The following is a 16,393-nucleotide window of genomic DNA, read 5'->3' on the forward strand; positions in this document are numbered from 1 at the left end:
ACCAAGGAAACATCCCGTGTCGGAAGGTTGAGCTCTCTAGGAGAACTTAACTGCTCAAACCCCATAACTAGCAAGGAAAGTTCCAAGGAAGAGGAGATGTTGACACCTTTAAGGCATAACACCAAACTCAGGGCCACCCTGTAGCCTCTAAGGGCAGAAATGGAGAAACGTTTCTCGTCTCTGAGGAAGGCTAAAGTCTGCTATTCGCTGAATAGAGGTTGTGAGCGGTGAAAAACCACGTTTACAACACCAATCACAGTAGATCACCAATTTGCCTTGGTAAACTGCGGAGGACGACTTTCTGAGACTGCTGGACATATGCCCTGCTGTTCTCTGAGAAAAGCCTCTCGCTCGGAGGAGGCACTTGATAGCCTCCAACCATGAAGAGACGTATTCTACTGACTGGTGGAACCTTTCCGCTTGGGGCTGACACAGATGTTGCCAAGGGGGAATTGCCCTGGGAACCTCTGACAACGACAGCAGATCTGGGAACCATTCCGCCTGAGGCCACAGAGGGGCAACCAAAGTCATCCTGAGATCCTGTGAACTCAATAGCCTTTTCAGAACTTGACGGATCAAACAAAATGGAGGGAAGGCATACACCTCCAGGTTGTCCCAGGGATGTTGGAATGCATCCTCTGCCAATGCTAAACGATCTGGGAGCACTGAACAGAATATCTCCAGCTTCCTGTTGAAGCGAGTCACAGAAGGTCCTGCATGGGTCTACCCCAAACCTGGAAAAGCTTGTCTGCTACCACTTGAAGAAGGGACCACTCTGTCCTAGGATCTGATCCCGACGACTGAGTTTGTCTGTGACCACATTTCGTTTGCCTGGGATATACCTGGTTGAGAGCCCTAGCGAATTGCTGACTGCCCACTGGTGAACCTCGATGGTCAAGGTGTGAAGTTGACGAGAAACCAGGTCTCCCTGTTTGTTCACATAGGCTACCATCGTGGTGTTGTCCGACATAAGAACGACAGAATGACCTTCTACCTTCTCCCAAAACTCCTTCAGACCCAGGAAGGCGGTTTTCAACTCCAAGACATTGATATGTTGCTGCTTGTCCTCCAAATGCCTGAAGCGATGAGGCCACCTACATGAACCCCCCCAACCTGCGAGGGAGGCGTATGAGAACAGAAGGAAGTCCGGTGGAGGAGAACGCAGAGGGACACCCTTCGAAAGATTATGGTCGTCCAACCACCAACGAAGGTCTTCTCTCACTTCCAGAGACAGAGGAACCATAAACAGGGGAGAGTCCCACGCCAGAGACCAGATTTCTCCCAGTCTCCATTGCAGATACCGAAGATGAAGACGCCCATGAAGGACCAGCTTCTCTAGGGATGACAACACTCCCAGAAGAACCTGCCACTGATGAGTTGACTGATGTGGTTCCGACCGGAAGTCGCACGCCACCTTCCGCAACTTCTCCAATCTCTGATCCGACGGGAAAACTGAAAACTTTTTGCCACTGTCGTATCGATGACCATGCCCAGGTAGAGGATCTTTTGACAGGGTACGAGGTTCGACTTTTCCAGGTTGATTACGATGCCCAGTTCCAGACAGAACCGAAGTAGTAGACGATCCCTGTCCTGCAGCAGCTTTTTCCTGGAAACTGTCAAGACCAACCACTCGTTGAGGTACCTCAGCAAACAGATCCCCTGAGCATGGGCCCAACTTGACAAGAGAGAAAAAAAGTTAAGTAATATCTTAGTTTTACCAGACCACTGAGCTGATTAACAGCTCTCCTAGGGCTGGCCCGAAGGATTAGATATTTTTACGTGACTAGGAACCATTGGTTACCTAGGCAACGGGACCTACAGCTTTTATTGTGGGATCCGAACCACATTGTATCGAGAAATGAATTTCTATCAACAGAAATCAATTCCTCTGGTTCCGTGTTGGCCGAGTCCAAGAATCGAACTTCGACCACCAGGTTGGTAGTCGAGCGTGAAATGCACTCGGCATACGTGGAACTACAAGAGAGAGAAGACCCTGTGAACACTTGAGGGGCTGTTGTCAACCCGAAGCATAGGACTTTGAACTTGAAGACCTTGTCCCCAAGAGAGAAGCGAAGGAACTTCCTGGACGTCGGATGAACAGGGATTTGGAAGTATGTCCCTTAAGTCTATTGACAGCATGAAGTCTCCTTCCTTCATGGCTGCCAACACCGAACGCAGTTTCTCCATCTCAATCATGTCTCCTTGATGAAGTGATTCAAGGTGAATCATGTCTCCTTGATGAAGGTGATTCAAGGTGATAAGTCGATCACAGGTCTCCATCCTCCTGACGCTTGGGCACCAAGAAGATGTAAAACCCGGAGATGGACACACCACTTCCTCTATCGCATCCTTGTCCAGCATCTTCTGCACTTTCCCGAAGAGCCAAGAACACTTCAGAGAATCTGGAGGATACCTTCCTGAGCTGCAGTTTGTCCGACAGAGGAGGAGAGAAGTCGAAAGGCAGTCTGGCTACCCCACCTGCAAGGACTCTTACCACCCCTCCCACTTCTCTGCCCCATAACTCTGCCACTTAGGCCCAATGGCCAGCCAGGCACACCCCACCCGTGGCACAGGAGAGGGAGAGGCGCCTAATCTACCGACGGCCCCTTGGGCTCCTTCTTGGCTTAAAGGAACGAGAGCAAAAGGGGCGTTGATCCTCTGACCTAGGCTGAATCGAATGGGAAGGCCCTGCCGAACTTGAATTCCTCGACGGCCTACCAGGCGACGATCTTCTTGACTCCTGCTGGACAGGGGGAGGAGGAGGAGCCGGACCTCTCCGAGGACGAGACTCCGACTTAGACACGGCCTGGTGCACCAGTCTGTCTTTGATGTCAGCCCGACACCGGTCTATTGCATTCAAATCAGCAGAGAGTTAGCCCATAAATTAACATTGAGGTGAGCCATATATGAAAACACCTTGCCTCCAGACTGCAACAGGAAGATGGTATGTGGGAGGGTATGCAACTCACCAACCCTTCTGGGGGGGACCTGTCAAGAAGCTATCTTGGCAAAGACCATAGACCAGAAGTCCAGCCAAGAAACTGTCTGCAACATCGAGGCTGCTGTAGGTTCCAATGCTGAGGCATCCTGCAGAGACAAGGACGCAGCCACCGACCTCACCTGCTCCAAAGTCAATCCCGGCTTCAGGCGAATGACGTCTAGGTTAAGATGGTGCGACATCAAAAAGCAGAGTTCGTAGCATAGTACTTCCTATGCCTCGTGAGAGGCGGGGGTAGTAGCTTGGCAGAGCCCCTAGAGTGAAGCGAACCATCCTGGTCCGAAACAGAGGCGTTAACCTTATGCAAGACTGACTGGACGTGCCCCGACAATGGAAGCTGAAGAGATGATTGGGATCCTGCGTAGCTCCCACCAAGGCTTCTAAGCAAGAAAGAGTGTAAGACGACCGAGCCTGAGACCTAATTTCCAAATTGTTGAACCCATAAATGAGATCAACAACTTCCGAAAAGGAAGACAAAAACTCTTGTATGTATGTCTCCCTCCTCCTGCTCCGGCAATGGAGACCGACGACGAGAAGGATGTGTAGGCTCTTCTAAGGCACCTTCCCCATTAAAATTAACGGTAGGATAAGCAGCCAAACAGCCCGAAACACCAACTAACCTGTCTGGGCTGGGTCCACGCATCGGCTCCTGAGATGAACCCACTATAACACTAGGAACATCACTATATTCTCCTCCAACAGATGATTCATTAACATGTCCGTGAATGGTCACGGCTGTGGCAGACTTACGAATGTGAGTTGTAGAGGAATCCTGAACACTCGAGAATCAAACTCTTAGAAGCACCAGTGAGAGGGGCAGGCAAACACTCCTGCTGCACCAACTTTGCGCTCACCACCTTCGACCTCTTGACAGTCGCCTTGAGATCCTTACAGAGACGAATAGGCCTTGGAGAAGAAGGAGCACTTACATCATGTGCATGGACAGGGGAGGTTGCAACACACTTGCGATGTGCATGGATGGGGGAGGTTACAACACACTCGCGATGTGCATGGACGGGAAGGTTGCAACACGCCCGTGATTTGAAGCAGAGGACGAAGCAGCCACTGCAGATTACACAAGGGAAGATACATTAACACTCTCCGAAACACCATCACTCAAAAACACATCTGCGTTGTTCCTCCCTTGTAGGCGAAGAAAGAGCAAAGTCCTTAGCCTTCCAACTCTTGATACGCTGACGTGGCGTAGAGGGGGAAGAGGGAGAGGAAGACAGCACTGGCTTCTTATGCGATCTCTTCACAGGAGGCGGGGACGAAGCAACATGTTTCCTTCCAGTCCCCCCAACTGACAATGCAGCCAACTTATCATCCAAAACAGAGTCCAACCTCTTAGGCACTACCTGGCATATAACCTCAGACTGATCTGCAAGCGAAGGCTCCGATGACATAGAAGGGAGATGTAGTGAACCGGGCGGCAGGGATGACGTCACGGCTGAGAGAGGCAGTGCAGAGGAGCGACTGGGAGTAACATCACAAGTGGAGATGATGTCATGGCTTCCCTTCGGTGTGAAGGGGAATCAGACGCCACTGGCGGAGGAATACACAACGATGGAACCCCTGATTTCATCAACGAGGCTGACGCCACAGCTTACCTCCAACTCGAAGAAGCTGCAACAGTCACTGGCGGAGCAATACAAGATGGCTGACCTCGGCTACCCACGAAGACGAGGCTGGGAGGAGGGGGTATGATCTAGCCAGCCTGAGGAGGGGGGGGTCCAAAAAGTGTGCAAGCAACCTCTCCCAGGACAGGGGACCCCCTAGCCCGAGTGTCTTCAAATCGCCGCCATCTTGGATGCCTCCGACTCTGGAATAAATGAGATGATGAAAAAGCCTCCCCCTTCCCGGGAATCAAATTAACTCCTGAAGAAGAAGGGGTGACATACAAAAATCAGCCTGGTGGCCTCCCAATACTTCCAGCGACGAATCAATGGAAGAAAAGGAAGGAGACTCAGGACAATACTACTATGGGGGTGGGCTGGTACTGCAGGAGACGAAGCATCGGAAGAGGTGTAAAAATCTTCCCAAAAAGGAAGAGTCGAAACCCTGTGATGCTCTCTCTTACTAAAAAATGACTTCCACTGCTCTTAAGCCATGCCCGGCATTCTGTGCAAGGATTCGTCATAGTACAAAAATTAGAATGGCACCTGCTACATGTGATGTGGGGATCGGTCGCCGCCGAAGCCAAAAAACGAGAACACACAAAACTTGGAATTCCGGGGCACACACTTTGACAAGGCCAAGAAATAGCAGAAGTAGTCATAATATCAGCAAACACACACACACACACTAAACACAAGTTAAACAGGCAATGAACTGGGTGAAGGCCAAGAGAAGTTAACCACTACACTCGCCCAGGCGGTTAAGAAAAGACTGACGCGTTGGCGTAGGTGAATGGTCTTTGACCATTCTTCACCCAATATACGCATGCGTTGCTAGATATCAAAAGATTCCTTACTTTTATCTGTTTTTTAACTGGATCCAGCGAGGCGCTAGAAATTATCCTATTGTTAAGATTGAAGGTTTGTTCGTGTATGAACAAATGACACCATATTCATTAACATAGCATGCAGGTTAATGTTACAGAGCCATAGAAGAAAATTACTGCTAGAAATTTTCACTAGGTCAGTTAAGAGTTAGACAGATTTGAACCCACAACCCCATCCTCAAAGGGTTAAGGAATCATGAAGTGATGGTTGTGTATGGCAAAACTGTTTTGAATATTTCTCTAATGTCCCTGCAAAAGCACAAACTTTGGTTTGGTTTGGTTTTATAGGTTTTAGGCAAAATGCCAAGCAATAGGCAAATAAGGCCATTCAGCGCTGAAACGGAAATTGACAGTGAAAAAGTTTGAAAGGTGTAACAGGAGGAAAGCCTCGCAGTTCCACTATGAATCAATTGTTAGGAAAGGGTGGAAAATAAGATGGAAGAAAGATAATATGAAAGGGGGTACCGTAAAATTAATGAAAGTAGTTGCAGCTAGGGGCCGAAGGGATACTGCAAAGAACCTTAAGTAATGCCTACATTGCACCACATGAGGTGCACTCATGGCACTAACCCCCTATAGGAACTATTCTTTTGGAAATGATGAATACCTATTTAAGTGGTGGAGGTTACCTCGAGAGTTAATTTTTCTTAGGAGTTTGTTGGAATCTGCTTAAATGTAGAGGAGACAGCCACACAAGGATGTCGTTTATTAATATAAGTTTTTGGTTAAACAATATCGAAAATGTTTTATATGATGCAGGACAGGTGAGACATTTTGAGAAATGTACCAATGTATGGGAAATTTACTGTCTTTTGTGCATCTTTTTACGTAGATTCCAAAGGAGTGGGTACTAAACACGGTGGAAGCTAAGCTCCTCAGGGTGCCATGTGTAGTACCAGCCCCTAAGGGATGAGAGTAAATATGAACTAAAGATGGTAAATTTCTCATTTTCTGGGTAAATTTGTCAAATGATCTCATCTGTACTGCATTATGCACATTTTCCATACTCTCCAGTGCAAAAAATTACATTTCTGGGCTCAGCTCGTGTCGCTGCGCGAAATATCCTTTAATCTATTATTTCTAGGGTAAATGTACTAACACATACCAGAGAATAAATAAATAAAGAAAAAGGTCAGTATAACTGACTCGCTCACCCTCCAAGAGGGTGTCGGTATGAACACTAGGCGAGTGAGACCACTACCACGAGCCAAATACCAATAGAAATCTCCCACAACAAAAACCCTCCATGAGGAGAGCGACCCGACAGAGTGAGCAGCTCGTACTACTACTACTCCATCCCATGCTGCCTGACTGCTGCGCCTCTGGTGGCCATCCTTTTAAGTTAGCGCACACGAGTCACTTGTGCTATTTTTCTCTCTGTGTTTTTTGTGCCCTTTCGTTGGATTTTTACTATAATGGAGCGTGCAGCTATCGCAGCAGCTAAGTTAAGTACTCAGTATTTACGGTTAGTTGGTTTTTTTCCGTCCCTGAGACAGTATTTGCCGTTTTTTAGGTATAAATACGTTCTCGGGGTCGGAGCATGGCAGCATGGTTCTGCCGCGTGATGGGTTCGTTCTTGGTCTCCCATACCTAGAACATCCCTTATTTATGTACGCTCTATTTGATTATCCGCTTTGTTTAGATTAAGGTCTACTCAGGTTGTCATGCATGCATGTATTTCACCTTATGTAGGCTTTTTCTATCCAGACCCTAGTCCAGGTTCTTAGTATCGGCCTCTGACTAGCTTTGGAGTGGTAGACTTGCCTTCGGGTTAGTCGTACACTCCTGGATTTTTTCTCTGCTATATTACTTTCTCTCTTTCATTTTATTTTTATTTATTATATGTATTTTGTCATCGTTAGGTTAGTTAGGCGTCTGGCTTAGCCTAGGTCCTGGCTCATAGAGCCTATACTACCGCTGATCAGGTTCGGTTGCTTCCCTATAGCATCTCTCTGATCAGTTGGTTTTAGCCCTGTGGGCCTGTATGCTACGCTTTTTTCAGTTCAAGTTGCTTCCCGATAGCTTCTCTCTGATCAGTTGGTTGGCCTAGGTTTGGTTCTCGTATTTCAGTTTTTACCGACCTCGTGGTCACTTCGTGATCACGGGACAGCCAGACGCCTGCCCAGTCACCCTTCCCCCCCCTCCCCTCTCCATAGAGTCGGGCTGGGGGTGGGTCGGTCTGCCCATGCTCGCTCCGCATACCCGAGCCTGCCTCCCTCTCTTCCCCTCAGGCGGAGGGGCTAGGGAGTCGGGGACAGACCCAGACTGGTCTCGACCTCTCCGGCTTCTCGGTCCGGCCAGGTGGTACGTTGTGGGGGGCCCTGGCCTTCCCCCCCTCTGTTACTACCTTGTCGCTCCGGGCTAGCTCGAGCATGTATGTCCTCTCGCCCTTTCCCTCCTTACTAGAGGCTCCTCCCTGATCGGAGTCCTGGTATCCAGGGCGGAAGGGGCTAGTCCACCCCAGCAGAGTGGGACCGGAAACATACAGTAGGTCACTACTAACCTTACCGTATTGCTGAGTTACTACACTCCGCTTCACACTGGACCTAGTCCGGTTCGCTTGTGTTTAGGTTTAAGTTATCTATAAGTTTATCTTAAGTACCTTAAACCATCCCCCTCCCTTTCATATCTTACCGGATCTCTCCGGGATTATTGCCTATTCAGGCAATGCAGGGAGGGGTTATGCCCAAATTTTTTCCGAGCTCCGGCATGTAACGGAGTTCTTTTGTCCTTTAGTCTGTAAGTGATGCCTTTTAAGATACTCATGTGTCTTCCCACTTACAGGCCACCAACTGTGAGCATCCGGGATGTTCCGCTACACTTCAGGACCCCTGTGGACACGAAGTTTGCCGGTCCCATGCTCCATGCGCGACTCCGCACGGGGACATCCAGGTCTGGTACCATGAGACGTGTACCATATGTTACGATCTGGTGAGCCAGCTTTTGGAAGGGGTAAGTATTTCCATCTCCAGTAGCTGCTCCGCTTCTTTTTTAGTGCTTAAGTTTTCATCATTTACTTTAACTTAAGGCATCTAGTTTAAGTTATACTCTAAGTTTTAGTTTTAAGTGATTCTTAAATCTAAAATACGCCCTCTCTTACAGGCTCCGGCAGTAAAGGGATAACCGCACTGGCTACCCTGCGGGGCCTGGGTCGGAGGTTTTGGCAAGAACGCCGCCAAGGGTCAGCCCTACATCCTCGAGAAGCGGTTAGCACTATTAATCTTCCCCGGAGGCAAGGCGACAGGTTACGTCGACCCAGTAGAGGCGGACCCGACTATCGCCTTCATCCAACAACAGCTGGCGGCCTCCTTAACTGAACAAGACCAGGATATCTCCACGGATGTCGCAACCCTGGATATTAATGTTGAACCGATGGTAGGTATAGACGACCTGTTGGTCGAGGTAAGTAAGGTGGGCACCCAAGGGTCGCCCTTGGGTGTGACTGTTTCTTCTACCCCTGCAAACCTCTCATCCTTCCAAGGCTTTACGGGTGATGAATTATATACTCCTCCTGAGGCTTCGGTTAGACCTAAGGTCAAGGCTAAAGTGATGGACCTTGACTAAGACGTCATCGTCGTCTAAGAAGACGTCCCTCGTCTTCTTCCTCACGTAAGTCTCCGGCTCACAATCCCGGCCCCCAGGGGAGGACAGGTCTAAAGCTTCTAGCTCCGGCTCTAAGTCCTCAAAAAGTAAATCCAAGGAGAGATCTCGCACTCCGGCAGAATCACCAGTTCCGCTACCATTGGTTCCAATTCAGAGCCTCCCCTCCACCTCCGCAGCAGCTCCGGCTTTGGACTCCAATGCTGGCCTGTTGCAACAGGTGGGCGACCTAGTTGGGTCCCTAAAGAGTAGTATGGAACAAATGATCTCTCGCCTGTCGGATAGGATCACTTCCCAAGATACTATTATAGCCGGGCTAAGAGAAGCTCCTCTAGCCTCTCCCTCACTTTCCAACACAAGTGGAACTCAGCTTCCTCCGTATGACTCACTTCCTGCTTTCTCTATGAACAACCCATGGAGAGTAGCGTCATACGCCCCTTCCAGGACGGTCTCATCTCCATACCGGAGTTTGGAACTCGAAGAATAGAGGACTTCGAGTTCTACCCGGAAGGCCTACAGCCTCCTTTCATAGGCTACGCAAGGCTCACGCCTTCGGCTATGGTTCGGGACGATAGGGTACCAAAGGAGACAGTCCTCTATTCACGAGACCAGGCTCAGAGAGAATGGCTCAGATGTTTAGAGGACATGGATTGTTCTAACACCAAGATACAACCATTTAAAAGTCCCTTTACCATTTTCACAATGGATGAGAGTACCCCGCTCCGTTCCTAACGAAGATAGCAAGGTCGACCATCTCAGCGGCCCAGAAGGGGGAAGGAACCCAGCCTCAGTTGAAAGAAGCAGATCCCACATCTCCGTTACTCCTTCAATTGGAGAAATTGTGGGAAGAACTTGCCGAATACATTCTCAGCTGGCAAACTCAAACCGGACTGTGCTATGGAGCAGTTTGGTGAAAAGCTACCCAGGCTCCCAGATAGCTTATTCAGGCTGAATTTGACGCAAAATCACGACTAGCCAGATCAATCAACTCTATGGCTATGTCTGAGGTAGCAACCATGGCCTATGGATCAGAACCAATTTTTAAGCTTATGACCAAAGCCCTGACTCAAACGGTGCAGTCAGATATGTTCGAGTTTTCGCCACTGCTAGAACGAATTGTAGGAAGCATGTCATGCTAGAGGCAACCATTCGACATGAGCCGAATAGGTTACTCTCCTCTAACATCTGGGCGCAGATCTCTTCCCAGAGGCTATGGTTAAGGAAGTCCAGGCAGAGGCTACGAAGGTTGAACCAGAGCCTTAAGGACCGTTGGGGCCTTACGGGCTAGGAGGAGGCAAGACCTGACACCTAAAGTAAGGGACAGAGGAAACCCAGGCGTTTTTCCAACCTTACCAGAAGAAGCAACCACCGCTTTTCCTCAACAAGTTTCCGCAGTGCCGTTAGTGCAGACAGCCCAACCTTCCACTTCTAAGGTCAATCACAGCCAATTTATGTGATATCCCCTCAGCCTCAACCCTCTACCTCATACGCCATCTCTCCAGCTTACAATCAAGCCTTCGAGAGTCAAGCTTCTCAGAAGTATGACCGCTCGGGTAAGGGAGGCAGAGGTAAGCGGTCCTTTCGTGGGAGAGGATCGGGAGGCCCCTTTAATAGGGGAAAGCACTTCAGAGGAGGCCGAGGCGGTTACCAGAACCAATGAAGAACTTCAGGTAGGAGGGAGGCTGTTTCACTTTCGCCACCGTGGAACTTCAGCCAGTGGGCTCAGAGCATAGTGTCAAAAGGCTGGGTTGGAGCTGGTTGACGAACCCACCTCCAGCCAGACCTTTCCGTCAACTTCCTTCCAAAGAATTGACAGAGTACGCAGAGGACCTCCTTCAGAAAGGAGCTATAGCGAGAGTCAAGAGATTAAAATTTCAAGGGTCGCTGTTCAGCGTGCCAAAGAAAGGCTCACAAAAAAGAAGGGTAAATCTTAGACTTTTTTTTTGTTCCGCTTAAACTTAGCCATCCGCTGCGACAAGTTCAAGATGCTCACGATCTCACAGGTGCGGACCTTACTTCCCCTTCCCGTGGGGCCGTCACCACCTCTATCGATCTTACAGACGCCTACTATCATATCCCTATTGCAAGGACACTTCCGTCCGTATCTGGGATTCAAGATAGGAGACCAGACATTCTCCTTCAAGGTAGTTCCATTCGGACTCAACGTGGCACCCAGGTGTTTCACGAAGCTAGCGGAAGTGGTAGTGCAACAACTCAGATCGCAAGGGATTATGGTAGTGGCGTATCTCGACGATTGGTTGATCTGGGCCCCATCAGTCGAGGAATGCAACAAGGCTACACTGAAAGTGATCCAGTTCCTATTATCTAGGATTCAAGATAAACAAGTCCAAGTCAAGACTCACTCCAGAGTCAAACTTTCAGTGGCTAGGCATTCAATGGAATCTATCCTCCCACACTCTGTCGATTCCATCTACCAAAAGGAAAGAAATAGCGAAGTCAGTCAAGCAATTTCTAAGTCACAAACTAGCATCAAGGAGAGCTCAGGAAAGGATCCTCGGCTCTCTCCGTTTGCATCAGTAACGAACGTCTTAATGAAAAGCCAAACTGAAAGACCTAACCAGGATCTGGCGCTCGCGAGCAAATGTCAGGTCCAGGGACAAGCTATCCTCAGTGCCTCTGATTCTAAAGAATCGGCTTCGGCCGTGGGCAAAAGTCAAGAATCTATCAGTGTCAGTACCCCTTCAGTTCCCTCCACCAGGGATCACCATCCACACAGACGCGTCCTTAAGCGGCTGGGGAGGGTATTCCCAGGTCAAAAAGGTTCAAGGGATTTGGTCACTCCAGTTCCGTCAGTTCCATATAAACGTACTGGAGGCAATGGCAGTGTTCTTGACTCTAAAAAGGTTACACCCACCAAAGTACTCCCACATAAAGCTAGTCCTGGACAGCGCAGTGGTAGTACATTGTATAAACAGAGGAGGCTCCAAGTCACGTCATCTAAAATCACGTCATGGTAGCCATCTTCTCCCTGGCAGACAGTTCAGTTGGCATCTTTCCTCCACTCACATAGCTGGAGTGAGAAACGTCATAGCAGACGCCCTATCCCGATCAGTACCCCTAGAGTCGGAATGGTCACTAGCAACAGTTCGTTTCCAATGGATCCTTCAAAGAGTCCAGGGCTACAGGTGGATCTCTTCGCATCCCAAGAAGAACAAAAAACTACCGTGTTATGTAGCCCCAACTGGACCCTCTGGCTTACGCCACGGACGCCCTGGCTCTGGACTGGAAACAACTGGGAGAAGATTTACGTCTTCCCTCCAGTGAAAATTCCTTATGAAAGTATTGAACAAACTCAGGACATTCAAGGGTCAAGTGGCTCTAGTAGCCCCAGACTGGCCGAAGAGCAATTGGTATCCCTAATTCTGGAACTGGGCCTTCGTCCTCTTCGGATCCCCAGTCCCAAGCTCTCCCAGTCAGTACAAACGAAGACTGTGTTCGCTCCTCAGGGATTCTCAAAACCCTAACTTTATGGATTTCATGAAGTTTGCGGCAAAAAGAGATGCGAATATTGACCCTCAGAATATTCTCTTCTTGGAAATCCGATAAAAGGGATTCAACTTTGAGGCAGTATGATGCTGCTGTCAAAAAGTTAGCAACCTTCCTGAGAGAGTCAGATATCAGAATCATGACAGTTAATTCAGCTATATCCTTCTTCAGATCCTTATTTGAAAAAGGTTTAGCAGCTAGCACGATTACGACAAACAAGTCAGCCTTGAAAAAGATATTTCAATTTGGATTTAACATAGACTTGACGGATACCTACTTCTCGTCTATTCCTAAGGCATGTGCTAGACTTAGGCCTTCTGTGAGGCTACGTCAGTTTCATGGTTCTTAAACGATGTTCTAAAACTGGCTTCCGAAACCGATAATGACACATGCTCGTTTATGATGCTCCTAAGGAAAACCCTATTTTTATTAAGCCTGGCTTCAGGAGCAAGAATTTCAGAACTGTCGGCTTTATCCAGAGATCGTCATATTCAATTCCTTCCCACAGGGGAAGTCCTACTTTCTCCGGAACGTAGCTTTTGGCAAAGAATGAAGATCCTTTGATGAGGTGGGAACCTTGGAAAGTACTACCCTCTTCCACAAGATGTATCCCTTTGTCCAGTTTCAACCTTACGAGCCTTTCTATCCAGGACCTCCTCATCCTCATCGGGGCCCCTCTTTAAGAGGGAAAGGTGGAACTTTATCCATTAAAGGCATCAGGCAACAAATCCTGTACTTTATTAAACAAGCCAATCCTGACTCTTTCCCAAAAGCACATGATGTCAGAGCAAGTAGCCACCTCAATTAATTATTTCCAACACATGAACTTCGATGAGTTGAAAAAGTATACCGGATGGAAATCGCCGACAGTGTTCAAACGTCATTACCTTAAGTCCTTGGAAGCTCTGAAATTTTCAGCAGTAGCAGCGGGAAACATAGTTTCCCCTGACTCTAGTTAATTTGTAGTAGAAGATTCAGTCCTCCTTTCTACCTGCTTCACCCAACAGTTCGTCTATTCCTACCGTGTTCATTTCCATTCACCCTTTGTGCCTTAGCTGCTTTTATGATGATGTAGTGGGTGCCCCTTATTTTTTTTGCTAGGGACACTCACAGATGATTATGGATATTGATCTCATGGATGTTACCCCCTTATTTTTATGCTAGGGGATACATCTCATTTATAATGGTTACGGGTTTTGTATATTAAGTCATATACATTCCTTATATATTATCATTGTTGATTAATTTGTTCATTTGATTGTTTTAATTGCTATTATATTTTTGATACATGCCTTTACACAGATACCATTTTGTTACATGTAAGGCCAATTTACCTCTGTCATATGTAAATTACCTTATGTTAAGAAACATGTTTTAGAATTAAGGGGTAATTTAAGCATATTTTTATTTTTGTATCACTGTATTTGTATCTTTTTAGCAATTATATTCTTTTTATATTTACTTTATTTTTTATTTGAGACCTATTCTGATTTATTTTATTACTTTTGTTTACAATCTTGTGCTATTTCTCTGGTACGATTTCGCGCAGCGACACGAGCTGAGCCCAGAAAAGGGATTTTGACGTAAGGAAAAATCTATTTCTGGGCGATTGGCTCGTGTCGCCAGCGAAATCCCACCCTACCCATCCTTCGCCCAAGATTGTCTGCTAACTTCAGGATGGCCACCAGAGGCGCAGCAGTCGGCAGCATGGGATGGAGTAGTAGTAGTACGAGCTGCTCACTCTGTGGGTCGGCTCTCCTCATGGAGGGTTTTTGTTGTGGGAGATTTCTATTGGTATTTGGCTCGTGGTAGTGGTCTCACTCGCCTAGTGTTCATACCGACACCCTCTTGGAGGGTGAGCGAGTCAGTTATACTGACCTTTTTCTTTATTTTATTTATTCTCTGGTATGTGTGTTAGTACATTTACCCTAGAAATAATAGATTAAAGGATATTTTCGCTGGCGACACGAGCAATCGCCCCAGAAAATAGATTGTTCCTTACGTCAAATCCCTTTATAATAATAATAAACTATCTTTGTTCAGCCGTATCCTTTACATTTACCAGAATCTGCCCTACATTAGTACAATGTCAGGAGAACTTTACATATAACTGTAATTTTTAAAAACTGTCACTACTGCTATTGTACATAGCCTGGCTTTACAAAGCAATGGTTGACAATATGCATTGACATATTATATGTCCCTTTCACTACTTAATTACAGTACTTACCATATGGAAGAATCCAACAATGATGCATCCCTTCTCCAAGGGAATGCAACACAGGAAGCATCTTAATCGTAAGAAATTAGGGCAGCTCATAACTTCAATTCAGTTTCAGTCTATTTTGAAGGAAGATTCAAAACTATCATCCAAAAATTGCACCTGAAAGAAAAAATCAGAAAAATTTCAGCATTTCATACAAAGCAACTATCTTATCTGTTAATAATACTGCAGTTGGCAATGGGGCTAATAACAAAGAATGATAAAAAAATTAAATATGGATCACGGTTGACTTTACTCTGATGACGGCTAGCCCCTGATGGGTCTGAAACCTATAAGCATATTTTAAGCACTGATGGTCTTCTAATGGGGAAATATTGTAAAACTGAAGACTGCCACTGCACCCCTCTGGTTCGGTAACTATACTCTGTTTTTTTTCATCTGTCCATCCGCCAGTGGTGTTTTTGTATGGTAACACTGCGTCCCGGGCTTGAAATAGTTACGCTATGTGTAAGTTTTAGGTAAATAAAGGATATTTGGTTGTACATTTGCAACTGAAAAGTGTTTTAATAATTTACTGTATGCGAATTACACCGTTAATATTCGAAATAGGATATTGTATTATTGTCGAATGTAAGCTGCCTTTTCGGGGTGGCGAATGGAACAGCCAGACGCAAATTCCATCAAACAGATGCTAAACCAAGTTACGTCATATCGTATCTGGCTGAAACGCACTTTATAAAAATTAACAGTACATACTGATATACTTACGTATAATGAAGTAATACGTTGACATCTTGCCGTAGTGAACAGCGAGAGAAGCAATTTTCCCGCCACTGCGTCTGGCTGTTCCATTCGCCACCCCGAAAAGGGAGCTTACATTCAACAATAATAACAATAACCTATTTCGAATAATAATGGTGTAATTCGCATACAGTAAATTATTAAAACACTTTTCAGTTGCAAATGTACACCCAGATATCCTTTTATTTACCTAAAACTTACACGTAGCGTAATTATTTAAAGCCCGGGACGCAGTGTTACCATACAAAAACCCCACAGCCGGATGGACAGATGAAAAAAAACAGAGTATAGTATAGTATCAGTTTGTGCAAAATGGGTACCATGTTTAGTACATACCAGCTCCTTGGGGATGAACATAAAAACATAAACAAAAGACTGTAAACATCATAAATACAAAAAAGGCATAAATATAAAAAAAATAAGCAAAGGGCAGTAAATAGTATGTTCGCCAACTGGCGGGAACTAAGCTGCGTAGTATTACCCAGTTTTACGCATGTTATAACTTAGCCTAAACCAACATAACATCATCTAGGTAGGGTCCAATGTCATATCAAAACTCCCCAAAAGAGTAATTTCATAAGCAAGTACTATCTTTCACAGGCTCCCCTATGCTACTATACTAGTTAACTGTCTAGCTTTTGTGCAAATTTTACTGGGTAAAATTTAGGATGGATGTAGGTAGGTAGGTAAAGCAACAGTGTCCATGGTGACGAAAGGGCAAGGAACAAAGCCAGACATGTCTATTTAGGAGTAAGATATT

General features: G+C 46.6%; 1 protein-coding gene across 3 annotated transcripts in view; it reads right to left on the reverse strand.

Annotated features, from left to right (window-relative positions):
- Positions 1-16,393, reverse strand: part of LOC135221740 (uncharacterized) — a 201,473-nt gene that overhangs the window by 174,302 nt on the left and 10,778 nt on the right. For all 3 annotated transcript variants that reach the window (XM_064259547.1, XM_064259545.1, XM_064259546.1), the window contains exon 2: positions 14,839-14,991. In XM_064259547.1, coding sequence (XP_064115617.1) covers positions 14,839-14,928 — 90 coding nt within the window. In that variant the 5' untranslated portion in view covers positions 14,929-14,991. The remainder of the gene's footprint in view (positions 1-14,838; positions 14,992-16,393) is intronic.

This window comes from Macrobrachium nipponense, chromosome 3 (assembly GCF_015104395.2).
Source record: "Macrobrachium nipponense isolate FS-2020 chromosome 3, ASM1510439v2, whole genome shotgun sequence".
NCBI classification, from domain to species: Eukaryota; Metazoa; Arthropoda; class Malacostraca; order Decapoda; family Palaemonidae; genus Macrobrachium; species Macrobrachium nipponense.